Source organism: Papaver somniferum, chromosome 9 (assembly GCF_003573695.1).
Source record: "Papaver somniferum cultivar HN1 chromosome 9, ASM357369v1, whole genome shotgun sequence".
NCBI classification, from domain to species: domain Eukaryota; kingdom Viridiplantae; phylum Streptophyta; class Magnoliopsida; order Ranunculales; family Papaveraceae; genus Papaver; species Papaver somniferum.
The window spans coordinates 1,962,764-1,980,878 of record NC_039366.1 but is presented as its reverse complement, the minus strand read 5'-3'; the positions used below and the strand labels follow the sequence as shown (position 1 = coordinate 1,980,878).

At 38.3% G+C, this 18,115-nt stretch overlaps 3 protein-coding genes across 3 annotated transcripts; 1 reads left to right on the top strand and 2 right to left on the bottom strand.

Annotated features, from left to right (window-relative positions):
• The first annotated feature begins 5,847 nt into the window (after positions 1 to 5,847).
• Positions 5,848 to 7,233, top strand: LOC113310015. The gene is made up of 2 exons (XM_026558551.1): positions 5,848 to 6,477; positions 6,595 to 7,233. The coding sequence occupies exons 1-2, from the start codon at positions 5,848 to 5,850 to the stop codon at positions 7,231 to 7,233; spliced, it is 1,269 nt and encodes a 422-aa protein (XP_026414336.1).
• A 6,214-nt stretch (positions 7,234 to 13,447) lies between these two features.
• Positions 13,448 to 16,670, bottom strand: LOC113310011 (putative disease resistance protein RGA4). Its single transcript, XM_026558547.1, has 2 exons — positions 16,451 to 16,670; positions 13,448 to 15,768 (listed from the first exon to the last, which is right to left on the bottom strand). The coding sequence occupies exon 2, from the start codon at positions 15,600 to 15,602 to the stop codon at positions 14,040 to 14,042; it is 1,563 nt and encodes a 520-aa protein (XP_026414332.1). The 5' UTR covers positions 15,603 to 15,768; positions 16,451 to 16,670; the 3' UTR covers positions 13,448 to 14,039.
• LOC113310008 (putative disease resistance protein RGA3) lies at positions 15,639 to 17,415 on the bottom strand. Its single transcript, XM_026558545.1, has 2 exons — positions 16,451 to 17,415; positions 15,639 to 15,768 (listed from the first exon to the last, which is right to left on the bottom strand). Exons 1-2 carry the CDS (start codon positions 17,413 to 17,415, stop codon positions 15,639 to 15,641), a joined length of 1,095 nt encoding a protein of 364 aa, XP_026414330.1.
• Positions 17,416 to 18,115: the final 700 nt, after the last annotated feature.

The window sequence follows — 18,115 nt, the reverse complement described above, 5'->3', positions numbered from 1 at the left end:
GCCTTTTTTTTTTTTGGTAATTTGACTAAGGCCAAGCCTAGGTCTAAATTCAATTTGTGTCTACAAAGCACCAAAAGGGTGATAAGGGGCATGGGTGAGCAATGGGTGGATGGGTGCGGATTTCATACCACCCGTGTCCAATCCATTTAAGATGACGGATATTAGAAGTGTACCGACGTCTAGTCCATTACCCAACGGGTGATATACCCACAAGAGCCGATGAACTGGATGGATGCGAATAGGTTTGGTGGATTTCTTAACATAACTACAAAAGATTAATATTAACACCGTGTTTTATTAATCATGCATACTAAATCCATGGTACCCTTAATTTTGTCCCTCTCTCATTTTGATATTAATTATTTTTCTGGCTCTTAAATGTAAGTACCTTACTCACGTTCTAGCTTATCCTTCATATTTTGATATAACAACAAAACTCCCCTCCAAATTGGGTATCCAACGGATGGATGATGTATCATTCACGTTCAACTCATAAAATCAATCAGTTACAGAAATTCACTCGCACATAATCCGTTTTATGATAGATTGGGTGTCCACCCGTTAAAATACGGATTGATTTGGATAAAATCCGTGGATGCGGGTATTTTTGCCCACTCCTACTAGAAAGCACAAAAAAAAATGGTGATAAGGGGGGTGACAACTGCCAAGCCAACGCTTCTAATTAAGGTGAACACACCTTCTATGTTTGGATCTGGATGGGTGTCTAACTTATCCTTAGCCAAAGTCAAGCGTCAAATTTAGTACTTATTGACTTATAAATTACTTATCGGGCGTTTAGTGACCGGATCCAAAAGTAATCTATACTCACCATGGTAATGAGTCAGATTTTATTTTATTTTCTTAACAAGAAAAATGAAAAACCGAAAAAAAAAAACATTACTCGGCATAATATTCTTTTTTATTTTTTTTTGTAAATAAGATTTTATTAAACCGAATTAAGACACATACAGAGTCTTAGTTACAAAGCTAGTGTTAGCCATCCAATATAGAGGGATGGTTCTTCCAAATATTAGATTTATACATAAAAATTATTTGTTTAATACAAGTCGGAGGATTTTCCAATCCAATTCTGAATTTAAAGTTTTTGTAAATTTTGTTAAAGAATCTGCGACTGTATTTCTTGTCCAGAGAATAAAAGAAAAACCAAAAAGTTTAGACAATAGCTTGCCACTTTATCCGCAATCTCCAAAGTATATTTTTTCTCCGCCAAGAAACCTTTGACAGGCTGTTATTGAGATGCTTGAAAATACTTTCAAAGTCATCTTCAATACTAAATTGTTCGATGTTCTTTTCCTTTGCCTAGTATGCGGCTCGATCGCAAAATACATATAACGTCCGCTTCTTGTGGGTCTGTGTTTCATGATGGTCTTGCTCTTCCTCCTTCGAATTTATTTGTATTATTTCATAGAATTAAAACAAAGGTAGGATAAGAAAATTCAGAATTCCAGGTTGTATTTACATTAATCGTAAGGCAGTGATGATATGGAGTTGTGCATGGTATTTTAAATTTTTTTACACAACTATTGTTGTCTTTCTTGTGTGAAGCTTTCCTAGACCAACGATGTACGTGTCTATGAGTTTCTAGAGACAACTGAGATGTTATTTTTGAATTTTCTTCAAATACGTTGTTATATATTTCTCTCCAAACGAACCACATTGTATAAGAAATAACTCTATTTTCATCACATTTTAGAACCAATATTTATATAAGTCGAGGATACTAATAGATTGGTCAAACTGAATTCTTATTGGGTTTGGTTCTTGTTCCCAAAAGCTTTAGCATACCTATAACGAAGTAACAAATGTTCAGTTGTTTTTATTCATTCACCACACATTGACAGGCAGGATCATGTATTTAACTTTTCTGAATAATTTAGCATTAGTTGCAAGCGAATTCTGAATGCATTTCCAGAAGAAAGTTTTATTTTCTGTGATATGTTAGATTTCTACACAGCTTTTTAAAAAATTTCAGGAAGTGATAAACTTACAATGTTGTCTATTCCTACTTCATTAAGCTTAAAATACATTGATTTAACTGTGTGTACTCCTGATTTTGTCAAGGTCCATTTAAGCTTATCTTTCTTTTGAAAGTTTAAGAACAAATAAATTTTACAGATTTTAGCAGCAATGTCTATTGGATAGAAAACATGATAATAGAGGGATTATGTTTTTTAGTAAATTGATCAATAAGATCTTCTACAAGTGCTATAGAATTTTTAAAAGTGTTGTTATAAAACATTAGTGCCTAGGACCCAGTTTTCCTCTCAAATATTGATACTAACGCCATTCCTTACTTCCCAGATACTACGTTGGTTTATTTATCCTAGTCCTTTGCACAACCATTTCCAAGTCTAAGATCCTTTATCTGGTGGTTTTGCTCCTAAAGGGATTCTTCTTTTAAAGTATATTGGTTTCAAAAAAAAAACCGATAGAAAGTCTGGTTCCTGAATTAGTCTCCAAGCTACCTTGGCAATCATTGTTGAATTGAATTTGTGAGCATTCGTAAATCCTAAGTCCCTTAATTTCATTAGTTTAAGGGATTCTTTTTTAAGGGTGTTAAATGTTTTTTCGTTTTATCTTAAGAAGTTTGGACATTATTTTTTGGTGGTTGAACCTTTTTACGAACATTCACCATTGAAAATGATAAAACTCTTTGTTTGTACCCTAATACTTTACACAAGAAATGAGCTTACTTGGGCTTAAATATTCCTCTTATTAGCCAAGTATAGCTAACTAGGCCTCACTAACATAGGAGCCCATGTACATAGGTCCAAATCAAGCTAAGGAGGTGCCACATCTCCACCACCACGTCAGCATGCCACGTCATCAAATTTTTCGCCAAGTCAGCATGCAACGTCATCAAATATGTTGAGACGTCAGCATGCCACGTAACTAGTGTCACGTCACCATTTCCGCATCATTATAGTGGGCCAACCAGGGGTGCCATATCAGCAAAAAATAGAGTCAGCAGTTCATTGCGCAGTGACGTCAGCATGACGACAACGCAAACTGACGACGTCAGCATTTATGTCAGCAAACAAAATATTCGGTTAGGGTTGTAACGACGTCAGTAAGCAGCGAATCTGAATCGTTCATTGTGACGACGTCATAACGCCGCTAGTTCTTCCGTCAACAGCGTCAGCATGACGCCAGCAGATGACGTCACAATGACGTCAGGTCATCTTCTTCTCAGGCAACATTTTCTTCTCCGGCAGCGGCAACGACAGCTGGTGGCCGGCGGCCATGTACGGAGGCAGTTCCCGGAGACATTTCCCGATTACCAAATCCGGCCGGCTACATCGTAATGCTCTTGTACTTCGCGGTGTAGTTACGTCTATGATCCCTGGATTTTTCCACCCCGTTATGTTGAACTGTTGGATATTTACACCCCCACTGAGCCAAGTCGAGTTGGCTCGTTCAAACAGAGTTTCCAGCTGTGATTTATGAGCCCCAGCTCTGATGGACTGATGATGTTTCTGCCCCACTATGTGGCTTAACCAACTACACTTAGTTTTCGGCCTTGGTTATATGCCATTCATTATTTGGTTAATTCCATAACCCTAGAGGAAGTTTATGGATATATCTGGAAGGATTGTTGGCCAAGTCACACAAGGAATATTCTGGAATGTTCCAGGAGGCTTGGAGGGCAAGTTATGCTTATCTCGAAATTTGGGTAAAACTCTAATCTACAACATATAAATAGATGGGTTCACAACCCTAAAAGGTACACAATCTTCTCTACACAAACTCCTGTGAAAAACTCTAGCTAACTTAAGCATCGGAGGGTTTTTTGCAGGTACCCCCCAACATTGTTTCGTGGAGAGAAAGGTAGCAGTTCGATCAATATCAACATCATCATCAAATTCTTGTTTGGAGGTGAAAATCTTTTACCTTACAAACATTGGCGCCTGACCAAGGGGATTCGAGAAAAGATATCGTGTTTTTCCCAGATCGAGATTATGGCAAAAGTAAAGTTAACTGCACGAAGGATCGTTTCTGCTAGCAATCCGCAACGCACGATAATTGAACCCAACGAGGTTCAATCAGCACCCACTGTTCCTACTGGAAACATAAGATATCGAGATCGAGTTCGTGGCAGATCCCCAGATCCGAATAATCAGATAAGCGAAAAACGACCAATGATCGAAAACGAAGAGATGGATATTGACTCCATACCTGCGAGCTCTAGTTAACAGAGAACTGGTGTTCAACAGCCCGTCAAGGAGGAATGACGACAGAGCTGGTTTGCGAGATGGAAGAACCGCAACCCCTAATACGGAGGAAGATCTTTTGCGCCAGCAGCCGCATGAGGTGATGAAAGAAAACGCTCTCCTGAGACTAGAACATGTGAGCCAGTCTCGATCAAGGACTGTTGATCTGAACCGTCAAAATCTATTGACAAATTTTGATCGTGACATAAAGGGTCAATCCGTGTGGAACGCCTCGGAAACTGTGTTAACCCGCATGTTGTTGACCAACCCAGAGAAGTCATCGATCTGGATGAACCAGAGAAAAATCCGTCAAGAAACCACCAGGTGGTTACTGGAGATCTACCTAGACAGAGGGTGTACGTGACCAGTGAGCAGATGCTCCTGCGCAACTAGCTACAAATCAGCAAAGTACCGCCAGAACCACCGCCCGCTCAAAAGCCCCCAGGGATGACGAAGACGTGGTACGAGATTGGTAGGACGATAGAGAGATTTCACATGAATACTACGCTCGTCCGGAGCGAACCCGAATCATAAGCGAATCTACAGATCTTCAAAGAAGAAGAGTAAGATCAAGAGTCGAAGTTCCAGATGAATGAGATTATGAGAAGAAACACAACTTTTCTGATGGCGACGTGAACGCAATAACAGATGCTCGTCTTTGCAAGATGATCGAGAAAGTGATGTCAAAAAAGCTCTCCAGAGATTTAAATATGGACAGGATGTGCCGAGCCGCAGGAGCTCCCTTCAAACTGAATATCAGAGAATTCCGGCCACCAATGAATTTTTAGGTTCCCAAACTTCCAGAATTCAATGAAATAACAGATGATCCAGATCAGCATGTTTTACATTATGAAACTGCCATGACTCTGTGGCAGCACAACGATGATTTGATGTGCAAGATGTTTCCGCAATCACCGACTGGCGGAGCGATTACGTGGTTCAATCAGCTCCGGGCACGGTCGATCGGGACTTACCATAAGATGGTTGACAAGTTCATCTCTAACTACAAACAAAACAGACGTGATCGGAAGGGATGCCACTCATTGTTCCTACTGGTATTCGGAAAGAGACAATTTACTCGACGCTCAAGCAAGAGTTGGCCTATGTCGATGGAGCCAACGATCAAGTTGCCATCGAGGCTTACAAAGAGGCATACCAATATGATCAAAGAGATGTGTACGGTTCCATGTCCAAGAGAGCACCAAAGACTATGGAAGAACTGTATGATCCAAAGAATACTCTCGAGTTGAGGATGACTCAAAAGATCGAGAAACAAGAGAAATTAACAGATCATCTAATCATCCAAATGACGGGAAGAAAGACAAGTCTAAGAACCGTTTGAGTGGACATCATAATGATCGAGATGAAGTTCGAGAGAAACACCATAGGGAACAAATGGAAATTGGATATCATAAACATCATGATATGAAGCTGACACCATTGAATATACGGATTACATAGTTGTATGAGAAAATAAAGCAAGGATTCGAGTCCCCCTCGGCCTTTTCCAGCGGATACACGTGATAAACGCGACAATAGAAAATACTGCAATTATCATAAAGACGTTGGTCACAAGACTGAGAATTGTCGCTCCTTATGGATCGAAGTTTAGCGAATGATAGACGCTGGAAAGCTACTAGAGTACGTGAAAAAGGATTTAGGGAAAAGTTCAGGGCAATTTAGCACAACACATGTGATTAATTTCAGTCACGCCAGGATCCATTCAATGACCAGACGGGCATCAGAAGATGAGACCAGGAGAAATCTCAGGAAGTTAAAGGAATGGTACGTGACAAATCACATCGATTTTGTCAGTGGAAATGGAGCAGAAATTCTGGAGCTTGGATGCACAAAGATCGAGTTCTCTGAAGCATACATGAGAGGTGTATACGCCCCCCACAATGATGATATCGTTATAACATCCTGGATTAGGATGTTCCATGTACATCGTATTCTAGTAGATACAGGAAGATCAGTGAGCGTGCTATTTTCAGGAGCCCATTCCTCCATGAATCTCTCCCATGAATTGATCGAAGAGGATGAAAATCCAATTACAAAAGCAATTGGGAAAGTAAAGATGCCTATAACAGTAGCTGAAAAGTCCGTTCTGGGCAATTTCTTGTTGCTGGGTTGTCGAGCTCCATATAATACGATCGTCGGGAGAGACTGGCTGCATGCAATCGGTGCAATCACATCCTCGTATCACCAATGCCTGAATTTTATTACACCTGAAGGGGTCGCGAAAGTGAGGAGCGACCAGATGGAAGCTCACACGTGTCACGAGAACTCCATGGATGAATACCGGAAATCAGAAGTCAGCGGGAACCATATCCTGCGAGCCGAGCAAAAATAGCAATTACAGAGTCCTCTCCCTCCAGAATCATATAAGGGAGAGGATGTGGCGGAACCCCCAACAGTCGAGAAACTGATCGAGGTCCAGATTGGGGATGAGAAGCATAAACCCACGTTCATAGGGGAAAATATACCCGCGCACGAACGTGATGGTCTGATTACACTATTAAAGGCAAACGTTGACGTTTTCACATGGAGTTTTGCTGAAATGCTTGGGATGGATCCAATAGCCTGTCACAGGCTAAATATCGATGAGAAGTTCCATCCAGTTCGTCAGAAAGTTAGGAATATGGCGCAAAGAAAAAAAGATGGAGTTGCTGCAGAAGTCGAGAAGCTGTTGGAAGCAGGCTTTATTCGACCAGTACAGTATCCTCGATGGATGTCTAATGTCGTGCCCGTTCCAAAGAAGAATGGTAAAATTCGTATCTGTATCGATTTTACTGATTTAAATAAAGCATGTCCAAGCGATCCGTACCCACTTCCACGGATAAGAGATTTGGTGGATGCGCCCTCAGGGTGCGGGAGACAGTCATTCATGGATGGTTTTTCGGGGTATAACCAGATACCTTTGTTCGAAGAAGATCAAGAGTATACTGCCTTTGTGACTGACAGAGGAGTTTACTGCTATACTGTGATGCCGTTGGGCTAAAAAACGCATGAGCGACTTACCAACATTTGGTAGATGGTATGTTCAAAGATCTGATTAGGAAGACGATGGAGGTATATATCAACGATATGGTAGTAAAATCTAAGCAAAAGGAGTTTCATTTTCTCGATCTACATAATACGTTCGATGTCTTGAGGCGATATCGTATGAAGCTCAATCCATCAAAATGTTCATTCGGGCTATTTTTCGGGAAAGTTCCTTGGATACTTGATGACGCACAGGAATCGAGGCGAATCTAGAGAAAATCAGAGCCATCAGAAATATGCCATCCCAAAGAACGAAGAAGGAGGTCCAGAAACTAGCAGGGCGATTAGCAGCTTTAAGTCGTTTCATTTAGCACTCGTCTGAGCGATTCAAGCCATTCTTTGACGTTTTGAGGAAGGCAGTGAACTTTGGTTGGACGGAAGAGTGCGAAAAAGCTTTCGATGAAATCAAAATGTATTTATTTTCTCCCCCAATATTGGTGAGTCCAAAAACTGGGCAACTTGTCGGAGTTTATCTGGATGCAACGGAGAACGGTGTAAGTGCAGTACTATTTGTTACTGAGAACATGAAAAACCTGTTTACTTCGTCAGTAAATCTTTGAAGGGGGCGGAAACACGGTATAAAAAGATTGAAAAAATAGCACTTGCACTGATGCATGCATCACGTCACCTCAAGCTATATTTCCATGGAAGACAGATCGTAGTCTACTCTAAATATCTGCTGAAGAGAATCTTGGAGCGCGCTGATGATTCCAGCCGGCTGGAGGGGGCGTATGAAATCAAGTACGAAACGAGAACTTCAGAGAAGGGACACACACACTGGCTACATTGTTAGTTGATTTCCCTGTGGACGACATAGAAACAGTTACCGAAGAAGAAGAGCTGTTGAACAAACCCGAAGAGTCAACCACTAATCAGACTGGGGGTGAGTCCACTATGGAATTCGACACACCTGACCCATTGTGGAATGTGTTTACTGATGGGTCATCAAATGTTGATGGAGATGGTGTTGGTTGTGTCATCCTTACTCCCGAAGGTTCAAGGATCAAGAAAGCAACTAGATTGGGATTTCATGCATCAAACAATGAAGCTGAATATGAAACAACAATTATCGGTTTAAAAGTTGTCAAACATTTAGATGCGAAGAACGTGAAGCGGTCACTGACTCTATGCTAGTAGTCAATCAGTTTCTGTGCACCTACAAAGCCAAAGACGAGAGAATGGCCTTATACTTGGATTGGATGAGAAAACTAGTCAACGAGTTCGACCAGTTCTCTATTGGGCAGCGACCCCGACTGGAAAACAGGCACGCAAACGCTTTAGCATATCTGTCTTCCGTAGTCGATACTGATACCACTCGTTTCGTGGTATTGGATTTCCAAAAGTTACCTAGCATCTCCGACAACCACTTTGTTCTAGATCTCGAACACACTAGTGGGGGCGAGAGGGTAACTACATCAGCACATGAAGATATCGGCAACATTGACAACAATATGGATGTTGACTGTTCAGTGATAGATAATTCAGGAAATCCTGCTGAAAACGCTTCAGACTGGCGTCAATCATATATTTGGTATTTGACAACAGTGAACTCCCAGAAGATGAGTATCTCGCTTCAAAAGTGAAGAAGACTAGCATGGAGATATTCAATGATTGAGGGACATTTATACCACAAACCTGTAGCTTTTGAGCCATTTATGCGATGCATATCAGCCGAGGAAGGACAACAGATATCGGCAGAGGCTCATGATGGAATATGTGGCAACCATTCTGGAGGGTGCAGTCTCGCGCACATGATACTTACCCAGGGGTACTTCTGGCCATACATGCAGAAAGATGCTAAAGAGTACGCGCAGAAGTGTGTGCCATGCAAGAGCATTCCCTAATTCCTAGAAGGCCCGCCAACAAATTGCATCCAGTTTTAAGTCCCTGGCCATTCGTTAAGTGGGGAATAGACGTCGTCGGACCACTCCCCAAATCTCCTGGAGGAGTGAAATTCTTTTTGGCTCACTAGTACAGAAAGGTCTATTAATCACGCTTTTAAATGACGGATTAGTCATGTGAATAGGGTTTCACAAACAAATTCTGTCATATAAAAAGAAAATAATAGGGCCCATCATTTAACGTAAAAAAACCGTCATTCTCAAACGTGGTAATTTACTAGGTGTGTGATTTATAAAGAAAATATTATATCACGGAATAAATCCGACGTATATTTTTAGTATTTATACGCCCACCACTAATCTTTTGTTGCATACACACAAGTGGCTAGCCAAATGTGATTCCATGTTACACACCTACTAATTTTTCGTGGGCCTTTCATCTAGTTTGGTAATGACCCATTGGATTTTTTTTTTGTTTTTGATACGAATGACCTATTGCTACCGAGGATTGCACGACCATGGGAGCATCTATTTCCCATTTTTTCGTTTAACTTCTAAACTTATCCTTTTTCTGCGTCTCCCTAGTCTCTCCTTCTCTTCTCCGTCTTCTGCATCTCCCAAAGAATAGACTGAAAAATTTCATCTTCTCCACAAAACGCAAGCTCTCCAACAAAGCTAGAGACAACAACAACAACAATTTATTTTTCATTAAACCAACTCCTTACAACATGTATGATTCTTCTTCTTCGTTTTCTATTGTTCAATTTCGATTTGATTAGATTTAGATTTCTTGTAAGATTCTAGGGTTTTTATTAAAAAATCCGATTTGGGGAAGATTGTGGTATAGACTCTAGGGTTTTAGTGAATTAGGATTATTTCTTGAATCTGGAATTTGCTAGGGATTTTGATTTTTTCTTGTTTGTTAATACAACTCTTATACCAAGAAACAAAATTAGTCGATCTATTCAAGTTGTTCTTTGTGATTTCAGTGATGTTGAAGGTCTTACCAAGGTAAAATCGATTTTTAAATTCTATTTAAGTTCCCTTTTAAGTAGTTAACATAAAAGTATTATTATGTTAATGGTTTTCCTTTTAGGGGTTTGAGGTTTCTATGGTAAGATGTTCTTTAACTTTTAATATTTGATAGATCTAGATTTTTCTATCTTCGTTAGGATTCTAGTTTTTCTGGGTATGTAGTGACTGTTCTGTTGTAGTCTTTTAATCTGAGAAGATTTAAAATTTGGGGTTTCAATCTTTATGTTTGGTTTTATCTATAAATTTATCAATTTTAGATTGATGATTTTCAGATTCACGGCTAGGTGTGGAAAGATGAACTCAAGGCAATGTTTCAATCCTACACGTCATCTGATGTCAATTCGGGAGAATTACAAAACCCTGGCCTCATCCTTGTTCAGGTTCATGGCATACACAAGAATAAGTAAGACGGTTTTCTCTATATTACATGTTTAATGGGGCATTAGTTACTGTGATAGTAATTAATTTGAGTTCTTCAGGTGATTGATTGTTTTTAAATGTAAGATTGTAATTGATTTTAAAGTTCAAGATGCTTAGACTTGTACTGAAGCCAAAGCAAGATGCTGGAATTGTATTGAAATCAAAGCAAGAAATGGTTGCTTAATCTGCAGCTCAGATTGTGGCATTGTGCATGAACTATAACAAAGTGAGTTTTCTTCAAATCTTAGTATAAGTGAGGTTGTTGTGATTTGGATGGAGGCTCAAATTTTGAGGTCTTCCAGTATGTTGTTTTCATTTCGTTGCAATTTAAACAGTTGATTTGTACCCGAAAATCGTTTGTGCATTACAAAATTGCATTTTGATTTAGACATGAAATTCAGTTATTCTATGCTGCCGCTGTTAGGCTATTGTTTATTGGTTCAAGATATATTCATATTTCATGCTTACTTGCAAAGGTTTTACTAATTCATGGTTGGTTCTTTTGCTATTCTTTTGTTATTTTCTCAGAGTACTGGCTCAACTGCTTGAATTACAAGGAGAGGAATTCAAGACTGGATAAACAAGTTGCATGGGATAGACAAAGATAAAGAGAACAGTTCCAAACATGAGTTGACAACAAGGTTTTTCATAAATCACTTTATCGCTAGAACCTTCCAAACGTAAGTTGACAACGGTTCTGATCTTCCGCATTGTTATCTACTTCCAAGGGTTTCCCATTTTCCTTCCAGTTTGGTCAAGAATTCTCGCGGACAACAACGTTCATATCGAAGAGGCAATAATACAAAAGAATATTTAGGCCTGTCATATTGTCGCAACATTCCTGAAGAGGCAATAATACAAAAGAAAAATTTAAGGCAAGATCAATGGGTTTTTGCATGAAAGTGCAAAAACGTCCTGCGATTTTGTCGCAATGACAAGAGGTGGAAAAATAAGACCTTTAACTAGGAAGGAAAAATAAGACCACATAAGAAGATGAGTAAGCAAATAAGCTTGCGAAAATGATTATATGTAAGCAAATAAGCTTGCGAATATGTATATGGAAATGAAACTGAGGCAGTGAAAATATCGCAGACTTGATATTATGATCATACTATTATGAGATACTAATAGTGCAGGAAAGAGGAAAGATGAAACACAAGTAAGAACTTGTGAGGAACAATAACTACACGAAGAGGAATGCATACGCTAAAGAAAAAGCCAGAGAAATGGAGAATGGAGGCAATTTAAAGCTACATCAATTTTAGACGGAAAAATGAGCTAAGTAACATAAAAATTGACTATACATTGCAATAGATAAGAATTCTCATCATACAAGCATCACACTCGCATCATCAAAGCATCGTATAAGCATTTCATGGCATAAGCATCGCATAAACATTTTATAACATAATCATTACATAAGCATTAGATTCGCATAAGTATTTTACAAAACTTTACGGAATAATATCGCAGAGCTATTTAGAATTTCGCATAACTATTCATAATTTCGCAGAACTATCCAGAATTTCGCAGAACTATTCAGAATTTTGGAGAACTATTCAGAATTTCGCAGGAGTATTCATAATTTCGCAGGAGTATTCAGAATTTCGCAGAATTATTCAGAATTTCGCAGGAGTATTCAGAATTTCGCAGGAGTATACAGAATTTCGCAGAACTATTCAGAATTTCACAGAATTATTCAGAATTTCGTAGGAGTATTCAGAATTTCGCAGGGTTATTCAGAATTTCGCAGGTTATTCAGAATTTCGCAGGGTTATTCAGAATTTCGCAGAGTGTGTCCTAATTTTACAGAATGTGATTATTTCCCAGAATGTGATTATTCCGAACGATATGATTATTTCGCTCAATTATTTCGCTCAATTATTTCGCACAATTATAAGCAACTTGAAGAGATTATACTATCGCATGAGCACAAAACATGAGACAGAGGCAAGATAAGAATGAAGAAACAATTTGCAGATTCAACATTTTCTCAAAGATTCTACCCTCATAGATAAAGAACAGAGGCAACTATGGATTACCAAGAAAACATTTTATGTTCTTTATCTTCTCGGCAAGAATCACCAAAGATAAAGAGAACAGTTCCAAACATGAGTTGACAACATGGTTTTTCATAAATCACTTTATCGCTAGAACCTTCCAAACATGAGTTGACAACGGTTCTGATCTTCCCCATTGTTATCTACTTCCAAGGGTTTCCCATTTTCCTTCCAGTTTGGTCAAGAATTCTCGCGGACAACAACGTTCATATAGAGAAGTAGTAGTTGGAGTGGGAGATGTTTTATCAAGAGGTGACATGATTAAGTGTAACTTCTTCAGGAGAGGGACCAAGTTAGAGTGGTAATATTGGGTCACGGTAGATTGAATTCAATTTTAACGAGTAGGCGACTCTTGATTGATTTTAATATTTGATATGTGACTTTGAGTTTCTAAAGTTGATTTTTCATTTAATTTGTATTCAGGGATTCTTTGTTTTGTTTTTTGGTAATTGATATAAAGTTAATCTTGCAGGATCAGAATCTCGCAACGATAATATCTGAGCGAAATTATCAACAACACAACACAACAACGTCGCAAAACAATTTCAGAAATGATACGATAAACGACGTCAGCTAGGATCACGAGAAAGATGTCATAGTCCTGCGAAAATTAACATTTGTAAGGTCGCGAGAATGTCGCAGACCATACCCGAAAATAAAGGACAGGTTAGCTGTCATCCATTGTGTATTTCCTTATAAATAATCGTTCAAGTTATAAAGAAGATGAGAGATCTTTTTTAAGTAAGAAATAAAGTGGAAATAATGGCAACATCCCATGTGTAGGATAAATCCTTTTTAAACTTTTGTCCCTGTTTCTAGCTCCATGATGTAGACTACAAGAAAACTTCCAATTACATCCAAAATACTATAGGTAGAGATTCAAGCAAAGTTCAGTCCAAACAGAAATGCAAAGAAAGGAAAGTAGATAAGTAAGCGACACAAGCGATTGTACATGAATCTTCTCAAGAACAGTACTAGATCTTTCATCTTTCTCTCTTGTTCTCTGAAGTATTTGCCAACTCTTTTTTGAGGACTCTCGTTCCCTTTATATTCATGCTCTAAGATGCCTCCATGTGGTGAAAATATTTTCTGCCCCCAGTACCGAATTCGATAACCAGAATTATAAAAAATTTAATTCTCGTAAATCTATGCTCAAGAGCTGCGATTCTACAGAGTCGTTCCTTTGAGATAATCCCTTGAAAGTACTTGGCTTGGAAAAAATAAATTACCCTTGTCATCCCCTTCTCAAGATCTATGACTAATTTAAATACTTGAAAGTACTGTCAATCTTTAGCTGACAATTTTCACTTCCCAGTAACCAATCTCAGATGATAAGGCCCAAGTTCCTTGCAACTATCAATTTCAATGGATCTATGAGAAGAATGCAAACTAGACTAATCGTTGAATCAAAATTTTTTCAGAGACTGGAGAGTTGGAGAGATTTCTAACCAGGGGCAACCCCAAATACGCAACTCTTCAAGGCGAGGAAAGCTAGAAAAAGAGGAACCGGAATGCGACAATACTTGATCCTCCCATGCTACTAAATTTTTCATATTAAAAATAGTAAGAGATTCTAGACAAGGGAAATAACATACATTGGTATCGATGCTAGCACCGTAGAACTCATTTCCAATCATTTTCACGGCGCTAAGTCCTTTTATCCAAAGAATCTTGAGAAAAGGAAGTAACCCAAACGGAGGAAGATATTCACATTTTCCGCAATCTTCTAAAACCACGTGAACCAAATTAGGGAGTAAACATTTCGGGATGGTCATCCAAGTTGGGAATTTTGAACCATAATAGTTGTAAATTCCCAACCTTTGCAGATTCTGATGAGGTTGAAGGCCTTCTAACACAAGAAAATCGTCAAATGGGTCATCCCCGCGGTACGACCGACGTCCAATAAAGCTCCAATTTAGTTCCAACTGAAGTAGATGTTGTTTTTTATTTAAACCTCCCAGTTGGGCGTCTTTTTCGCTGATTATATTTTTAAGATTATAAATTTTCAGTTTACCACTGAGGAGATTGAGGTCTTTCAACTCTTCAATACCACATCCTTCGGTTATATTTCCAACAACATATACGGGTAAATAAATAAGGGAAGTTAAAAATCTTGCCTTTTTTAGCAACGGATATCCACTGGGCAATATAAGATGACTTAACCTAGTTAGCTTGCTCATCTCTTCAGGAAACTCTTCAAGATCAGAACAGTATTTGAGAATCAACGTCTGCAAATTATAGAGAGTAGTGAAAGAGCTTGGTAATACTTCTAAGCAAAGAGAGCTTGAAAGATCAAGATACCGCAAGTATTTTAGGCTGCCAATTGATAGTGGTAACTCAAGAATCCTAGTACCCCTCAGGTTCAGCACACGTACATAACTGAAATTCAGAGAAATTGGCATAGCATATGAAATATTAATATAGTCCGATGCGGTGAAAAAAAAAGTCCGCAGTTTCTTCACTTTAGCCAACCCTATAGGCACTGGTGCATATTCATCATTCCGAAAGACCAAACTTAGGCGACGAATTCTACTGAAATCTTCTTCTCTAATCCTGTCAACAGTTACTACAGAGGATTCACTTTTAGTAAGAGATTGTGCGAGATCATGCACAAGATCATGCATTTTATAGCATGAGTTTATACCAAAGTCACTTTTTCTCTCCTCCTGAAAGAAGGAATTAATCAACAAACTATCAAAATATTCATTACCCAAGGTTTCCATCTCCATGCTTGTCTTTGAGTGACCAAAAAATCCTTCAGCCATCCACATCCAGATAAGTCTTTTTCTCTTGATAGTGTAATCTTTCGGATACAGAGAACAATACCTAAAACATTGTTTTAAATGTGGTTCGAGATGGTCATAGCTTAACTTCAATACCTTTAGAACCTTCATTTCGCCTGCTGGGAGCTTCCATAGCTCGTTGTTTTCAATTAATTCCCAGTCATGCTTAGATTTTTTGGAATACATCAAACGCCCAAGAACCTTTGTTGTTAATGGAACTCCTTAACATTTTCTAGCAATGTTTTTCCCGATCTCGATTAACTCTGTTGTCTTTCCTACTCCTTCGGTCCCAAAAGCAATTTTCTCGAGCATAGTCCAGCAATCATCTTCAGACAATCCAACCAAACTATGCCTGTTGATAAAGTTTCAATGTTAATAAAGAATTAAAGATCAGGATATTAGAATCTGAACATATGCAGAATAAACAAGATACTAGAATCTGTATATATGTCGAACAGGATAGTTATTACAACAATCAAGGAAAGTACATATGCCTGATCATGTTGAGTAGTAGTAGTGTAATAGAAATAAATGAGTGTAACCTAGGCACTTCCCAAAGAAATTTTTTATGAAATTTTATGTGAGTTTCTGGGAGTTGTAGAGCATCAGATCAAGGAAGAGAGTGTGAAGTGATGTTATCTTCAAAGATTTATAGACCAGGTGCGTAATGTTGTGAACTCAGTAATAACTCAAAGGAACTAGTTAATGCAACTAAAATGTAACTGTGTAGTAGAAATAAATGGACGCAAAGATACAATAAGAATAGAGAAAGAAAATGGAATACAGAAATTAGCAAGAAGAAACTAAAAAGTTTCCCACTATTTTAACATCAAAATCACTTGTCATACTAATTCAACCCAGAAGATCACAACAGTTGATTTCTATTTCTTATACTTCCCTTTGTCATCCTTGTGCAAAAAACATATGCAGTACCTAGTGGATATCACTAATGCATATATCATCTATAAAATCAAGCTAAAAAATCATAAAATAAGAAAAGAAGTTGTATTTTTCTTGGATCAGAATTATCATACCTGTATAAAGAACTTATCGGTGATACTACTTCCTTGCTTCGCGAGGTTATGATCACTTTGCTTCCCTGAGCCCCAAGGAGCAACAAAACATTTAGCGTATCATCCCATTCATCGTGATCATCTTTCCACATATCATCAAGCACTATCAAGTATCTCTTATTTTGCAGATTCTTTTTCAGAATATTCACCACGACATCCAAGCTTGGATATTCTTTCTTTTCTCCATTAATAGATTCTAAAAGCTGCTTAAAAACCTGGAGCTGGTTGGAGTTATCGGATACACATACCCAAACTCTTTTTTCGAAATGTTTTTCTACAACATCATCACCATAGATACTTTGAACAAGTGAAGTTTTACCAACCCCTCCCATGCCAACGATGAGCACAATACTGTAGATTTGATGATTGCTGGAGCTGGAGTTGGCCATCAACAGATCTATTATCTCTGATTTCTCTTTTTCTCTTCCAACAAGCATTGAAAAATCTGCAAGCGAGTGAGTTTCTCTGTCTCTGGAATAGCCCTTACTATCAGCCTCAGTAACATGATTAAGGCTAAAATTCTTTTTGTCCTTTGAAACTTGATCTAACAGTTGATTAAGATTTTTAATCTTATGAGCCATCTTATGACTAAACCCAAGAGGATTTGAGCGCGAGAAGAACTTTTTGGCTTTGTCACGTTTGCGAACTTCAAATTTTCGTTTATGAGCTTCATACTCAAAATCATCTAGTATTTCTTCTGCTTCATAGACTACATCTTTAAGATTCTGAAGCCAAAGCTTGACTGTCTCCATTTCTACTTGTTGCCTCTCGGCATCAGTTAACACAGCTTGGATACTGCATAAAGTCTTCTTAAGTTTTGACAGTTCACCTCGGACACCCCAAACAAGAGAAATCTCACCGGAGGCAATTGAAACCAGTTTGCCGATTAAGGCCTCACTTACAACACTGACCAGAATTTCAGCCATTTGTGTCTCGGGTAAGAAGATGAATTTGTATCTCGGGTAAGAAGATGAAGGAAAGGTATCGAATTTGTGTTTCTCTTTGTGGAGAAATTATGATGTAGCAAATTAGAACGTGACCTGGCTAAAATGAAGTCTTTGAAAAACTTCCAAAGGCCGACAGAAAGTCGTTGACAATCCTTTTTAAGCTGTCACAAACCATGTTACTGCGGTTTAATAGGTTTTGTTTAAGTTAATTAATGGTTTAGCAATATTCACTTTCAAGTAGTGCGCCACGTGTTCAATAAATAAGGTTTCACCTACTTACAATCCACACTTTTGCTATTTACCACCCACCTTAATCAGTGGGGAGCTTGAAATTTAGGCCTGATAGATACCAAGCTTAAGCTTATAATTTAGGCTTGTTTTGTCTCCTCATCCCAAAACAGGTAATGAAAGAAAAAGAAATTTGGATATTTGGGGTGGCTTAAGCCAGGTCCAGCTTCTTTGTAGTTCCGTCCCTGACCTTAATTCCCATACCTAACTATCCTATTTACTACACATATAACTTTTAATATCCCTTAGACACTGCTCATTGAATTTTTATTTATACATCTTAAATTTAAAAACAAGAACGTGTAATTAGGGATACAAAAACTAATTGCAGATATAAGAAAAAGACAGAAACAAGATTTAAATAGTAAATCAAAGTCACCCCCTATCCGGA